Source organism: Macaca thibetana, chromosome 4 (genome assembly GCF_024542745.1).
Source record: "Macaca thibetana thibetana isolate TM-01 chromosome 4, ASM2454274v1, whole genome shotgun sequence".
Lineage (NCBI taxonomy): Eukaryota > Metazoa > Chordata > Mammalia > Primates > Cercopithecidae > Macaca > Macaca thibetana.
The window spans coordinates 118696016-118710791 of record NC_065581.1 but is presented as its reverse complement, the minus strand read 5'-3'; the positions used below and the strand labels follow the sequence as shown (position 1 = coordinate 118710791).

Below are 14776 nucleotides of genomic sequence, written 5' to 3'. Positions count from 1 at the left end.
TAATAGCGGAATCACTTATAAACATTCTGATAAAGATCAGAAACTAAAATGCATTCCTGTTTAAAACACAGATTTGCATTTACCAAAGAAGACATGATTCTGGAACAAAGGAAAAATACACTCAACGTTATCAACAGGCAATGATGCTCTCAGTCAATGGAAATTTTTACAAAGGCTCTGGAAAAATAACTGGAGATAGCAGTTGTTTGATTATGGGAAGCCAAGAGAACAGAAGAGGCACGCATGAGGTGCCTTACGATCTGGGTAAAGAATTAGGGACATGATGCGGTAAATGTTAAATAGTCTTGGCAGAAAATGACCACAGGTAATTTCAGTAAGTATAACCTAAATAAATAATAAAATGTACAGAAATTATTTCTAAGGAAATTTGAGCACAAATGTTTGCTCCTTAGAATACTGGAAGAGTCAGTGATCAGAACTGTGCGCACATACAAATCACAGGTCTGGAAAGATCCCATAGATCGAAAATGTGTCTTTGGACAAATCGCTCCTCTAATATGCTCTCTAGGCAGGTATGGAGCATTAAGAACAGGTTTACCGGAGAGACAAAGATAACAATAGGGTTTGGAAAGGCAGACCATTTAAAAAAGGCTGATTTTTTGATAGGGAGAGAAAAAGTTATTGATTTTAATAATAGTAGTCACCTATACAAAGATCTTTATACAGATAATGGAGGCTGCTTTTTTAAAATTTCTATTTTGCAGGAAAAGAAGCGTAAGCTGCAATAAAAATTTGGTTTCAAGATAACAAAGTCAGTCCCCAAAGTCAGTATTGAGAGTCACTGACATTAAATGAAGAAGATACAAGGATGGTGTGGGGACCTTCACTCTTCAAAGACGAGCTATACATGCCCCTGAAAGGCTGTCTGAAGGCAAGGGAAGGCTGGAGATGGCAACTCTGGCCTCTGCCAAGTACTCGTGCTATTTTCTGGATGTGATACTATCTGTTTTGTAACTCAGAGGCAACACCACATACCTGGCATAGGGCTCGAACCCCCTTTGGGGTTATCAATTACTTACATAGCCTTCCTCTAAGGGAAGGCTTGCAAATGATTTATATTCAACCCTTACATGTGATAAGCATTCATGTCGGCTTCACAATGTAACAGAGGTACATAAGGATTCTTGTAAACAGAAAATTTTATAAACAGTTAACTGATCTCACTTTGAAGAAGTCTTACTGACTACATGTCCTTTATCAGAGTAGACAGGCTTAAAATGCATTGCTTGTAGTATTCTGTTGTAATGCCTTCTTTTTGTTTTTGCATTGGTTTTTAATTCATTTAATTGGTTTAAATTCTTTTTTTTTACATTCCATTTTTGCATTTGTATGCCAGTTAAAAATTATGAAATGGCACATTGTGGGATTTTGTTTACCTAAATTCTAGAAAGATTGAAAGACACCTTTTATTTGAATTAAGTAAGCCTGAGGTTATTCAGCATGGGTGATCTCTGCATTTCTGAAAGGTTATCTTGTCATTTAATAAACACAAATAACTTAAGCACACTGGAAGAGCTATTAAATGAGAGCAGGAGATTAAAAAGACATGATTTCTTACTTTGTCCACCTGAAAGGAGAGCTTGTGTTGGTGATTAATCTTGCACTGTTAAATTCAGTTCCTAAATATTTAGATAAATAGTTGGTCCGATCATTATTTGTAAAGTATTAGTAGTTGCATGTTGAATTATCATGTTAAGATTTTTAGTTTGTTGTTCATGTGCTATGAAAGATAACAATTCGTAAAACTGAATGCATGGCTTATTCAGCTCAGGTCACATACAAAGAGAAACACTGATGCTGCAATAAACACAGTAAAGTTATCTGGGTTTGAAGCAAAACGGCTGTGAAGTAAGGTATATGCACTTTACGTTGTACATATCTTTTCAGTTCTAGTAAACTCATATGGAATCATGTAACAGAAAATGATTCTCCAGGTCCAAACACATTTAAGTTTAATGACTGGGGCTATTCTAACAATTGCGGCTATCTCATTTTTTCTCACTGGTTCATTAGCATAGCACCCATTTAAGAACAACTACTGCAATAAACATACGTGTGCATGTGTCTTTATAGCAGCATAATTTATAATCCTTTGGGTATATACCCAGTAATGGGATGGCTGGGTCATATTGCAGCACTATTCACAATAGCAAAGACTTGGAATCAACCCAGATGTCCATCAGTGACAGACTGGATTAAGAAAATGTGGCACACATACACCATGGAATACTATGCAGCCATAAAAAAGGATGAGTTTGTGTCCTTTGTAGGGACATGGATGCAGCTGGAAACCATCATTCTTAGCAAACTATCACAAGAACAGAAAACCAAACACTGCATGTTCTCACTCACAGGTGGGAACTGAACAATGAGATCACTTGGACTCAGGAAGGGGAACATCACACACCGGGGCCTATCATGGGGAGGGGGGAGGGGGGAGGGATTGCACTGGGAGTTATACCTGATGTAAATGATGAGTTGATGGGTGCAGCACACCAACATGGCACAAGTATACATATGTAACAAACCTGCACGTTATGCACATGTACCTTACAACTTAAAGTATAATAATAATAAATAAATTAAAAAAAAAAAAAAAGAACAACTACTTATAAACATAGTAATATTTCAGAGGCTATAAAATAATAGAGGAAGAAAACTTAAAAAATCCTTTGCAGCCAAGAAAATGTGAGGAACAGATTTGTATTTGTTTTGAACAATTGGAAACTGTCATAATTGTTTTTAAGATGTAACAAATGTATATAAAATATGGGATTCTGTAGTATTAGCCATTTTGATATCTTTTATTGAAAGAAAAAATAAAAAAAACCCATATGTTCTGAGGCTCAGAAATCAAAGAATTCCACAATTTTCATTTCCACTAAAATATTTATTTAATTGATATCTTACAGAAATAAATAAAAACAGTTTTTGTCTAATACAGATAATTTTTATATATATATGTAATTTGTTTTTACAAAATTGAAGCATATCAAATTGTTTTCTCTAAAACATAGCTCAGAAAGGAATAGTAGAAAATAAACACAAAGAAATACTGAAGTAGTCTCATTTTTAAATTATAAGCATGGGCCTTCTGAATCTCAGCATGACATGTTATTAGTAAAAGAATGTAAGATATGGAGTCAGGGTACCTGGGCTCCACTGTTTACTTGCTACATGTCCTAAGAAAGTTTCAATGTATCTGAACTTCAGTTCTCTACCTTTAAAACAGGAATGATATTAATTATATCAACTTCACAAGATTGTTGGGCAAATTAAGCACGTAAATGTACAGGAAAGCTCTTTTTAATATGTAAAGAGCTATAAAAATAAGTTTGATTTAATTTCATATAAAAGAATCAATGCATACTTCCTTTTAACTGAAGAATAAGCACCAAAAGCATGTGTGTGTTTTCTTCAGTTGAATTACATCACTCTATAAACCTAGAGTAAGAAAATGCACCTTAACTGAGCACCAAAGCCTCTCGGACAAATGGGATCCAGGGGATGGTTCTATGAGTTTTCCAGGCAGCTGACTAGGAGCTAGTAAGTCCTGAGGGTCAAAGAAGGTCCTTTAAAACTCTGAAGGCTCAAAGAAAAGGAAGCCAAACAAGAACATTTGCATTACATCAAATGGCTAGGATATAACAAGCTACTCCTTATTCAGCAATTTCAAAGTCCATTAATTCCTCACAGAAGAAGAACACTTGGTTATTACCACTTGCAACGATTCGCTTATGTGAACATGGCATTCTCTTGTTCAAAAGGTCAAAGACTCGTGCTTAAGGGAGGAACAACTGGAGTGAAATAACAACTCTACCATGAATTCAGATATCACTGGCTAAAAAGTTCTAGTTACACAAGAACATGGGAGAGGAAAAGAATCCAAGACATCAGTATAATAATGATTGAAACAAAACCCTGCCATATTTCCATGTTATAATAAAACAAAATCATAAAAACTGCAATATTTACAGATACATCAATCTTACAACATATAAAAACTTTAACAATAAGAAAAATTAAGAGTAGAGAAAGCAGATAATTTTAAGGTAATCATTAATACATTTAAAAAATCTATTTGGAGTTAACTGTCTACACTAACACCACTTTACACATAATAGAAACATGAGTATTTTCATTGTTTTTGTTTTCAGTAGCAAGATGCAGAAGAAAGAAATAACTGTCTGACATTAACTTATTCTAAGGAGTTGCAAAATTACTAGTTGTAAAGTTATGGTATAAGCCTACTCAAAAAATGAGTTAATGTAGTTCACCATCTACTTAAAATATTACTAACAAGATACTGGTGAATCATGTGCTAAAGATACTGAAGGCCCTTCCAAAAACTGAGATCTATGTTGGTTGAATATACCAGGTCATATAAAACTAGACTAGTTTACTTTCTTATTCCAACTCTTTTTATGACTGATCTTTTCATAAGAAAAGTACACATTACCTCTCTTAATTCCCTTGTATTGTCAGATATAGGTATTATTTGGGACAAAAAATAAAAATTTTATTAGGAGTGTAAAATTAAAAATCTTTATAGATCTTTTGAAAACAGTATATTGAAAAGGACTCAGTAAGTACTAGGCCACTGTATAACCAGAACAAGAAACAAATTCATTCAACTAGGAACAGTGGTAACTGTTATCTACTGGGTTTTTAAAACTTGTAACTTTGCTCTACAGCTATGAAAGTTTATTAATACACTAAAGTCCATGGAATGAATCAAGTGTAGTTCATTCAAGCTCTTCAGTTTCTTTGGTAAACAGGTCTGCCAGGTCAGCCACGGTCAAGACGGAAGCCTCTGAATGCTTCACTGATGAGTTCGTGTGACTGCAAGGTTTTCCAAATGAGCACAGTCAGAAAGAAACCCCAAGCCATCAGCGATTGTATTTGTAGTAATACGAACTAGACACATATTTTTTCTTAAGTTTTTGTAACTGGGCTATAAGAAACTCCCAGAGGAAAGCAAGTGATAAGATCATTGTTATACCTTGTCAAAACTAGTGAAGACTTCTATATATTACGTTTAGGGTTTGTCAAAATGTTTTTTTCTCTGTGCAATTAACAGAACAAAGAATAAAACCCTTGACAACTGCTACTAAGGCTCTCACCTTACAAATTACCTTCTTACCACCTAAAGTTAAATTGTTTCAAGAGAATTTCAAACAACTCATAACTGTTATTTTATTAAAACAACCTAAATAAAAATCACTGAAGTCTGATACGCAAGGAAACAAGAACTTTAAAAAGCCTTCATGTTTTAGGTAAAAAGGCTCCTGTGGAAGCCTCTTTCCTTCCCAGAAATCAACAATGGAAGAAAATTTGTGGTTTCAAATTGCTTCTTTGCTATGTGACAATCCCTTCTAAGGCAATCATCTCTTCCTTGGGTACCTTCCAATCCTACCTACCTCCTAAAGATGTAGAAAGATTTATGTTTTCAAAAAGATTTAAATAAATTATACCATAAATATTAGAAAATTCTATGATTCCAGAGTCAAGCTTTTAAAATTAAGACTGGTTTGGTCTCTCTGCTTTTGTTTTGTCTTTGGATTGACACCACAATTAACCTTAACCAATTAAGTTTTTTTTTTTTTTTTCCCTGGGACACAGTCTTGCTCTGGTGCCCAGGCTGGAGTGCAGTGGCACGATCTTGGCTCACTGCAACCTCCACCTCCTGGGTTCAAGCGATTCTCCTGCCTCAGCCTCCCAAGTAGCTCAGACTATGGCATGTACCACCACGCCTGGCTAATTTTTGTGTTTTTAGTAGAGATGGGGTTTCGCCATGTTAGCCAGGCTGGTTTCGAACTCACGACCTCAGGTTATCCACCTGCCTCAGACTCCCAAATTTTAAATTTTACAGTCAAATTTTAAATTTTAAAATCAAATTTTAAAGTTCAGATATTTATACTTGCACGTGACTAACAAGTGTGATGTAGAAAGTAGCAAAAAGAGTTTAGTTTACACATACGAGACTAAGGCTTACGTCAGGCATAAAGATATATTTTGTTTAGAAAGTGATCCAATGTGGCAAAGAAATGTAGTATAGTTTATATTTATGTTATGATTAATACATTAATTCAAATATGCAAAGTCTGGAGCACTGACTGGGAAACAGTGAAAAGGCAAAACGTCAGACCTTGCTTTTAAGAAGTATTTGTGTTGTATTTTTTGTTGTCATCTAAGTGAAGAAGTTCCAAAGATACAAACTTTTAACAGGAAAACCTTCCCCCTTCTACTTGTCATAAATTATTACCTACCTCCTCTCAGCAGTTTTCAGCATCGCCTGCATTCTTTCTTCTATTGTTGCTTTAATTAAGAATCTGTGTACAATAGTAGGTCTAAAAGGTACAGAAGAATTTTAAGCTTAAAAACACTGTAAAACGAATCAGTACAAACTGACTTCACATTTTACATGCTATATTCATCGGTCAGTTGGTGCCCACTTGTGGCAGGTGCTGGGAGGGGTTCAGCAGCAAATAAAATGAACTATTTAATCTCCTGAACTGGCATTCTAACGAGAGACAGACGATAAACATATAAAGGAGTAAGACAGTTTCAAGTAAATATAATGCTGAGAGGAGGCTGACATGCAAACTGAAACAACAGTGATGGGAATGAGGCCAGTAGGCAAAGGAGGAGTAGGAAGAACATCCAAACGGAAGAAACAGCACATTGCCCGGGAAGGGAACACGCCTGGAACAAGTCTAACATGTTCAAGAGGCCAAAAGAAGGCTAGCATGGCAGAAGCATCCTGCAAGCAAGGGAGGGAGGTGAAAATAAGGGTGGAGAAGTGTGCAGCGGCCAGGTCACACAGCCTTCCAGGATGTGACCAAGGATTTGAATTGTATTGTGGTTATAATGGGAAGCCCTTGGTGGGTTTGTATGCATGATTTGATGTATACCTGACTGTACTTTAGAAATCCCTTTGGCGACTGTGTGGAGGATGTACTTCTTGTTCAGCAAGAAGAGCACCAGAGAAGTTAGTTAAGTTCTGTAGTCATCTGGGTAAGTAAGGGTGAATGCACTATGATTGTGTCAGTGGAGAAGACAGCAGTCAAGTAGATTTGGAATATCTTTTGGAGGCAGAGCTGACAAAACTTAAAAGATGACTGGGATGTGAGATGTGAAAACAAAAATATAGAAGAGTCCTAGATTTCTGATCTGGGCAGGAACAGATGACAGTGCCACATTATAAGATGGGGAAAGCTCAGGGTGGGAGTGAGAGTGCAGATGCAACACAGTTTTATTTTGTCCATGTGAAACCTATCAGATAACTATTAGACAGGTATCCACGGTGAGTCCAGAGATATGTGTGCAGAGCTAGAACTGGATATATGCACCTGGGATAGGAGTTATATGGGCATGTCTGGGCTGGGGAATATATACCTGAGAGTCGTCAACCCGTAAAAGCTACCTAAAGCCCTAAGACTGGAAAAATTCATCGAAGGGGTGTAGACAAAGAAGCCTCAGACCACTGGCAAGAAGTAGGTCACTAAAAATGTTATAAGCCTCACTTCAGTGATATGGTGGAGAGAAAAATAAACCAGACAGTTTGACAGAAAATGGGGGATAAAAAAGTAGAGATGGAGGTAGGATGTATCGGAGTGTTTTTTTCTTTTTAAAGATGGATAATATTAAGACATATTTATGGAGTAATATATGACAGGTTGAGTATCCCTAATCCAAAAACCCAAAATCCAAAATGCTCTAAAATCCAAAACTTTTTGAGTGCCAACGTGATGTGGAGAATTCAACACCTGACTTCATGTGATGAGTCACAGTGAAAACACAGTAAAAACTTGCTTTCGTGCACAAAATTATTTAAAATATTATATAAAATCACCTTCAGGCTATGTGTAGAAGTTGTATATGAAACATAAATAAATTTCATGTTGAGACTGGGGTTTCATTCCTAAGATATCTCACTATGTATATGCAAATATTCTAAAATCTGAAAAAATTCTAAAGGCAAAACACTTAAAGCATTTCAGTTAAGGGATACTCAACCTGTACAAGGGAAATGTATACCTGTCCTTGAAAATACGAGAAGGAATGGAGTCCAGGACAAATGAATGAGTGGCTTTTGAAAGAAAAGGGACACTTCTGCTATAATAAAAGGGAAGGCATATGAGGTACTTTCCTGCTTATTACTGGATGACATATCCATGCTCCTGCCTACCAACCCCTCCCTCCACTTCAGTGTTCCATCCCATATCCTCTTGGCTACTTAAGGACACTGTCAAGCATTCTCCCTGTTCTCTTCCTTCACTAGCTTTTGTTGTCTCTAATGAATCATTCTCTTACTAATTCTCCCATTTGAAAGGAAAAACAAATACTTCTCTTGATCTCATTCTCTTCCTTTTCTCTGCAGCAAAACTCCTCAAAATACTAGCTGTACCAGCCACACAGAAGCAGCAGTGCACTGTGGTTAAAGCTTGTACTGTGAAGGCAGAATGGCTGTGCCTGAAATCTGCTACCGCTTCTACTAGTTGTCTGACCATGGGCAAGTTACCTAACCTCTCTTTGTTATACAAGTATTTGTTAAATAAGAAATACACAAAATCCCATTTTCTCCAAAACTAAAGTCAGACTGTCACCTCTACCACTTAACCTGATTTTGATCTCCATGTTGCTAAATCTAATGATCAATTCTCAATCCTTATCTTCCTTGACATTTTTCACAGCACTTGCAACAGGTGACCATATCCTCTTCTTTGAGGTACATTTTTTACTTGGCTCCTAGGACACCCGTCTTCTGGTTTTCTTCTAACTCACTGCTTGATCTTTGTTACCTTTGCTGGTTTCTTCTCCTCTCCTAGAATAGTTGAAATTTGGTGCCCTGGAGTTCAGTCCATGGTCCTCTGTCTAAATTCTATCTCTATCTAAATTCACCCCTAGGTAATCTCATTCAGTCTCGTGACTTAATGCACTTGTACATCTAGTTACAGAAAAGAAATCTCCATTTGGATGTCAGTTCTTCTCTTACCAAATCTGTTCCACCCTGTAGACTTCTCCAGCTCAGCTGAAGGTTACTTCATCCTTCTAGTTATCTAAGCCAAAACCCATGGTGTTATCCTTGACCCTCTCACACCCCATGTCTAGTCTGTCCAAAAGTACTATCAGTTCTATCTGCAAAATATATCCAGAACCTGACCACTCCTCACCATGTGCACTGCTACCGCCATGGCCAGGTCACCTTCATCTCTCACCAGGACGACTGCAATAGCCTCCAAGACTCTCCCTGTTTCTACTCTCCCTTGTTCCCCTTCACTCCCACCCCATCATAGCACTCAGAATGATTCTTTTAAAACTTAAGATATGCCAGGCCTCTGCTCAAAGCCTTCCAATGGCTCCCGATTTCACACAGGGCAAAAGCACTGTCCTCACAGTGGCTTCCTGGGCCCAATATAATCCCTCTCCCCACTGAGTGCGCTCACTTCAACTCCTGCTTCTCTCCCCTTTAGCAACTGTGGCTCCTTGCTATTCTTCTAACATACCATACTTCTGACTTAGGGCCTTTGCACCGAATGCACTGTTTACTTGAACATTCTTTTGCAAGAGAGCTGCATGACTAACTTTCCCATTTTCCCATTTCTTTCAAGTCCTTGCTCAGACCTTCTCAATAAGGCCTTGCATGCCTTCCTGCCCAAACACTGCACTCTTACTTCCTCACCCTGCTCTACTTTTCCAGCTCCGAACATAGTCTAGATTGTACTTATGTTTATTGTTTACCATCTTTCTGTCTACCAACCCCGTTACAGCTAGAATTGCGCTCCATGAGGACATCTCATGTTCCCATAGCAGTACCTGGCACACAGAAGATACTCAATAAAAATCTACCAAAAAGCATTGAGTACTGATGCAGGCAGACTGTTCAAGTTGATGATGGAAAGATGAGGTACTTCTAATCTGATTGTATATGTTTCCCCTGTACGAGGCAAGATTGCAATGGTGAGAAAGAAGACAGACTTAAGACAGACTCCTCAGAAGGTAGAAAAAAACAGATTTACTTGGGAGGCATAGTAAGATTGTTGGGTAATGCTGAATGGCCATTTGGACTTATGGTTTTAAATATGAGACCAGTCCAGCCTATGCTTTAGAAGAACATTGGTAGGACAAAATATCAATATTTAAAAACATAGAAGAAAACCAACAAAAAACCAAGTAAAGACGTGACTGCATTTTAAATGACACTTGGTGGTAAGTTAGATGAAGCCTGCATTTATTACAGTTACTTTGCCCTATTTGTTAAGGGGTTTAATAAACATGTCTCTTCCCTGTTTACAAGTAAATCCTTTATTTTCTCTCCCGCTACTACTTACAGGGCAGTCTACATTTCTGAGTATGACACAGAAGACTTCATTTCCTGCCAATGATCCCTTTCTCATACTTTATACTGCAACAATTCCAAACTCCTTATAGTCCCTAGAAATGTCATGTCATTTCCCACCACTGTATTTTTGCATATCTAACTCTCTTTGGCTGTGTGACTACCCTTTTCCAGCCAACTTTGAAATAATTATTCCTTCAAGACTCAACATCATAAAGCCTTTCCTGACTCTGTAGGGCTCGAGTGATCATTACCTTCTTTTGTTAACACAGTCCTTTTATTATTATACTTCTGCACATTCTACCCAACACTTTAAATCGTGCTTCCTGTACTACACAGTGACCTACTTGGGGAAACAAATTATGTATCATTCAATTTGAACCTTTAGTATTTAGAATAATGCCTGACGTACAGTAGGTACTCAATAAATATTGATTTAATAAGTGCTTATTATGGATGTGTGTTTTTTTTTCTTTTTTAAACATCGAAGATATTTAACATTTCTAAATAAAAAAGATACTTCTTTTTTAAACATCCAGAAGGTAACACATTTAGCAGGCCTTATCAAAGATAATTGTCTATTCTGATATATGAATAAAGCTAATACATGCCATATAATAATATTCACTATTAGGTTTGCTTTGGGCCTTAAACTGAATCTAATCATCTCTTGGAGCTGACCTAGGAGGTGTCTTTTCTTAAGGTTAAGAATTTTAAAAAGAGCCATTTATTTTCAGTCATGTACAAAGCATGTCTTCTTTTAAACACGGGACTACTTTAGACAAAACTCCATTCTCAAAGGCATGATGGATGCCTTCAACTTTGTAGCTGTCTTAAGTATTTCTAACAAGTTTTTTTGGATAAAGTGATAAGGTTTTTGTGGGAGGGAAGAGAAAAATTTGGGACAATCTGGGGGTTTGCTTCTTGGAGAGAAGGGAGGGTTGGAAATCTCATGTCTTTTAATTAAATAATTAAAAAGTTATAAATAAATAAGTTATAAAATAATTAAATAATTAAAAAATGTAGTATCTAAGGAAGTAATTAAAAACAAGTAGGCTATGATGAACATAAACGAACAGTCTAAAGACTGATTTGGTTTCTCAGAAAACTGAAGCAAATGTGACTGATTCTAATTTTAGTCCTTACTTTGTCTGTCCAATTCGGTGCACCCTCCCTATGGCCTGAAGCTCATGGGCAGGGTTCAATATGGGCTCCACCAAGAGAACATGAGTTGCTTCAATGATAGTTAATCCATTAGAACCTGTGTGCAGGGGCAGCAGCAAAATATTGATTTGGGGATCACGTTTAAATGCTGAAAGGTTCTCCTAAAAAAGAAAGGTACATTTTAATTTTAGCTGGATCAGTTAAAATAAGAGCAGTATGTAACAGCTCACTTTAAATATGTCTAATGCTATCTATTACTATTGTGAAACGTAACAGCTAAGAAACTTAAATGCAAAATAACCAACTTTAGAAAATGTAAACTTGTCACTTGATTTTAATTATGAAGAAAAGTATCATATAAGCTCTCTTGTTCTTCATAATATCTAGAGGAATCACAAGACAGATGCATGTGATGCATGCAAATTAAACTATACGAGGTTAGAGGAAAAAGAGAGAAAGAGAAAGAATGTGCAAGAGTGAATGTGAGATAAGAGACATGAATCTGTTAAATTTTCATTTGGTCTCTGTGTGTGCCTGAGGTCATACGTCTGTCACTATGCTGAGCATGATGTAAGGATAATTGTGACCACATGCAGTTCTGCCTGACAGCGACTTTAGAACTTAATCTTTGCGATGCGAGGCCCCTGTCCATTCAACAGGTGTATCATAGGCAATCTTTTCCTGTACTTAAAAAAAAAAAAAAAAAAAGAACCTCAAGTTGGGAGATCTTTAAAAAGCCAATGGTCTTGTTATATATAGGTATAATTACATAGACTGAAAATACCTAGAGTTTCTCTGCTTCTAAATGTTCACTTTATAATTAATCAAGAACTCAGATGCTGTTTATGCGGCTTATGTGACACAAGACAATAAATGTAACTAAGCTAGTTAACAGCAGTTTCAATTTGCAACTGTATCTACTACAAAAACCAGGAGTAAAATCTTAACATACCTGAAATGTCTTAACCCGACTGATTTGTGCAAATTCCATGTTGTTGTCAGTGAGAGCTTTTGAAATAATATCTAATACATCTTGCCACTAGAACACATAAAACAATTAGAAAACCAATATTTATATGTAACATTTATCTAAGGGTATCTGAAAAGTAATTAAATCAAAATGACTTTTATACTGGAGTTAAGCAAATAAAACCAAAACCAAAACTCTCAAATGTAGTACCATCAATATTATTTAGCTCTATCTGAAACAGTATTTTTTTTTTTTTTTGCATCAAATGCTGGTTTTGAAAATGGAATTAAGAGAAACAGTAGAAAATACATAATGGAGTGCACTCTGGAATATAGTTACTTAGTTTTCTAAAATGAAAACTAGGGGTTTTACTCAACACTTTATTCAGTAGATTTTCTTTTTTTAACCCAAATTCTTGTGAAATGAGACTTTCAAGGTCAGAAATCCCAATTTTAAAAATATTAAACTAAGAAAATCCTTAAACGAAACGAATAAAAAATCATGAAATGTAGCTATACAAATTGCCTTGTGAAGCATCATCACATTTCTCTAAAAATAATTCTATCTTATGGATTTGGGAAAAAAATCAAAGAGTAAACATTAAAAATTAGTTCTCAGCTGCAAACTGATTAGCGAGGGAAAATCAGTTCGAGTTAATATTGAGGATGAAAATGTTGATTATACCGTTGAGAAAACGAGTGCTTTGGCCCCTGGATCTCTAAGCTGTATTTTCATCAGAGTTCTGACCACAGCTTCCACTTTTGTAGAATGGCTGCCCTTTGAACACACACAAAAAATACACATTACTACTAAATAAAATCTAGTTAAGAACAGAAAGGAAAAGCAATATAAAATACTTTTTATTATCAAAGCTACAAATGCATCAAAACAAATTATCAAGTGCATATGTGTTTACTCTTTTCCATTCTGTGTTTGCTGGAAATTTTCTTTAGCTTCGAAATGTAGAAGTCACTAAATTTACACCCAGACATTTGAATGTAAAAGAATGCCAGAAAGTCATTCAGTGCTATGACCCTGAAGATAAGATCTTTTAGTTAAGTAGTCAGGTTTTATAGTTACAAAATTTTGTTACATTAGATTAGCAGAAATGTTATTTTAAAACACTCTTCATTTATTCTTCCTTTCTTCAGATATTATGTCATTAGAAATGTTAAGAATACAATGAATCAAAACTCCCAACTTAAGCAGTGAAGGATCCAACCAACAGAGAACGTTTTCTTGCAAGGGTATTACCAAAAACAATGACAGAGGTACAAATGATGGCCTCTTAGAATGAGACAGATTCATACAAAGCTAGACACTGGGTTTTTGTTTTTTGTTTTTGTTTTTTTGCATCTTCCATAACCATTTCTATCAGATGAGGATGAAAGTGAAAAAATGATTTTTAAAATGGAGAAATAAGAAAGTGAGGAAAATAGTGCAAGTATTTCTGCAGCCCTCAGTGAGAAAGTTTTCCTTCTGGAGTACTCTCAGAGATGGTATGACAGAGAAATTAAGGTTATGAGATTTTGAATGAGAGAAATTTAAGTTGAACTCATAGTTCTGCAACTCACTAGTTACAGTTTCTAACCCTTTGTTTCCTCATCTGTCCAACAGGGCTGAATGATAATTATATCTCTTTCCAAAGGTGGCTGTGATGATTAAACGAGCAAATGTATACAAAGTATTTAGCCTAACATCTGGTAAGGAGTAAACACTCAAGAACTTACTATCTTTCTGAGATATTAAATATGAACACTATAATGACCTAGATTATATCACAAGGGAGGGCAGATTTAACCAAAAAGAAAGAAAAATATTTCCACAGCAGCATAACCCTCTCCCTCAATCCTCTCAACACACTTTTACATGAAGAAACATTCAAAGGTAAAAATACAAACAAAACAAGAAAGAAAGCTATACTAATTTTAAGTCAGCAAGATAGAATAATGGAAAAAGTTTTAAAATCCTCATGCTAAAATAATGATTCTACACTTATTTTCTCTGGATACGCAGATTTTCAAGTATACTTGCAAGATTAGAAATGTACTACAAAGAACCTATTTCAGTCTAATAATTATCTCAAATAAGAGCGAAGAGAAAATAGGAAATTAGTGTAAAGGTGATCATTTCAGAATTTAGACAAAAACATCCATGTTCCCTGCAAGCGCTTACTTTCAAAAATATTTCAAGTGAAATACCAGGATAACTATGAATTCTTCCACCAATTAATGTTTCTTACTAAAAGTTCAAAAAAAAAAAAGTAGAATAATTTTTTT

The 14776-nt window shown here is 35.8% G+C and overlaps 1 protein-coding gene across 6 annotated transcripts in view; it reads right to left on the bottom strand.

The window, feature by feature from the left end:
* Nucleotides 1-2890: 2890 nt before the first annotated feature.
* Nucleotides 2891-14776, bottom strand: part of SHPRH (SNF2 histone linker PHD RING helicase) — a 97488-nt gene continuing 85602 nt past the window's right edge. For 5 of the 6 annotated variants that reach the window (XM_050787324.1, XM_050787321.1, XM_050787322.1 and 2 more), the window contains 5 exons: nucleotides 13182-13274; nucleotides 12480-12566; nucleotides 11510-11688; nucleotides 6291-6371; nucleotides 2891-4863 (listed from right to left, as the gene is read on the bottom strand). In XM_050787324.1, coding sequence (XP_050643281.1) covers nucleotides 4767-4863; nucleotides 6291-6371; nucleotides 11510-11688; nucleotides 12480-12566; nucleotides 13182-13274 — 537 coding nt within the window. In that variant the 3' untranslated portion in view covers nucleotides 2891-4766. Of the gene's footprint in view, nucleotides 4864-6290; nucleotides 6372-11509; nucleotides 11689-12479; nucleotides 12567-13181; nucleotides 13275-14776 lie in introns of those variants that run through there. The other variant, XM_050787325.1, reaches the window with a different exon arrangement.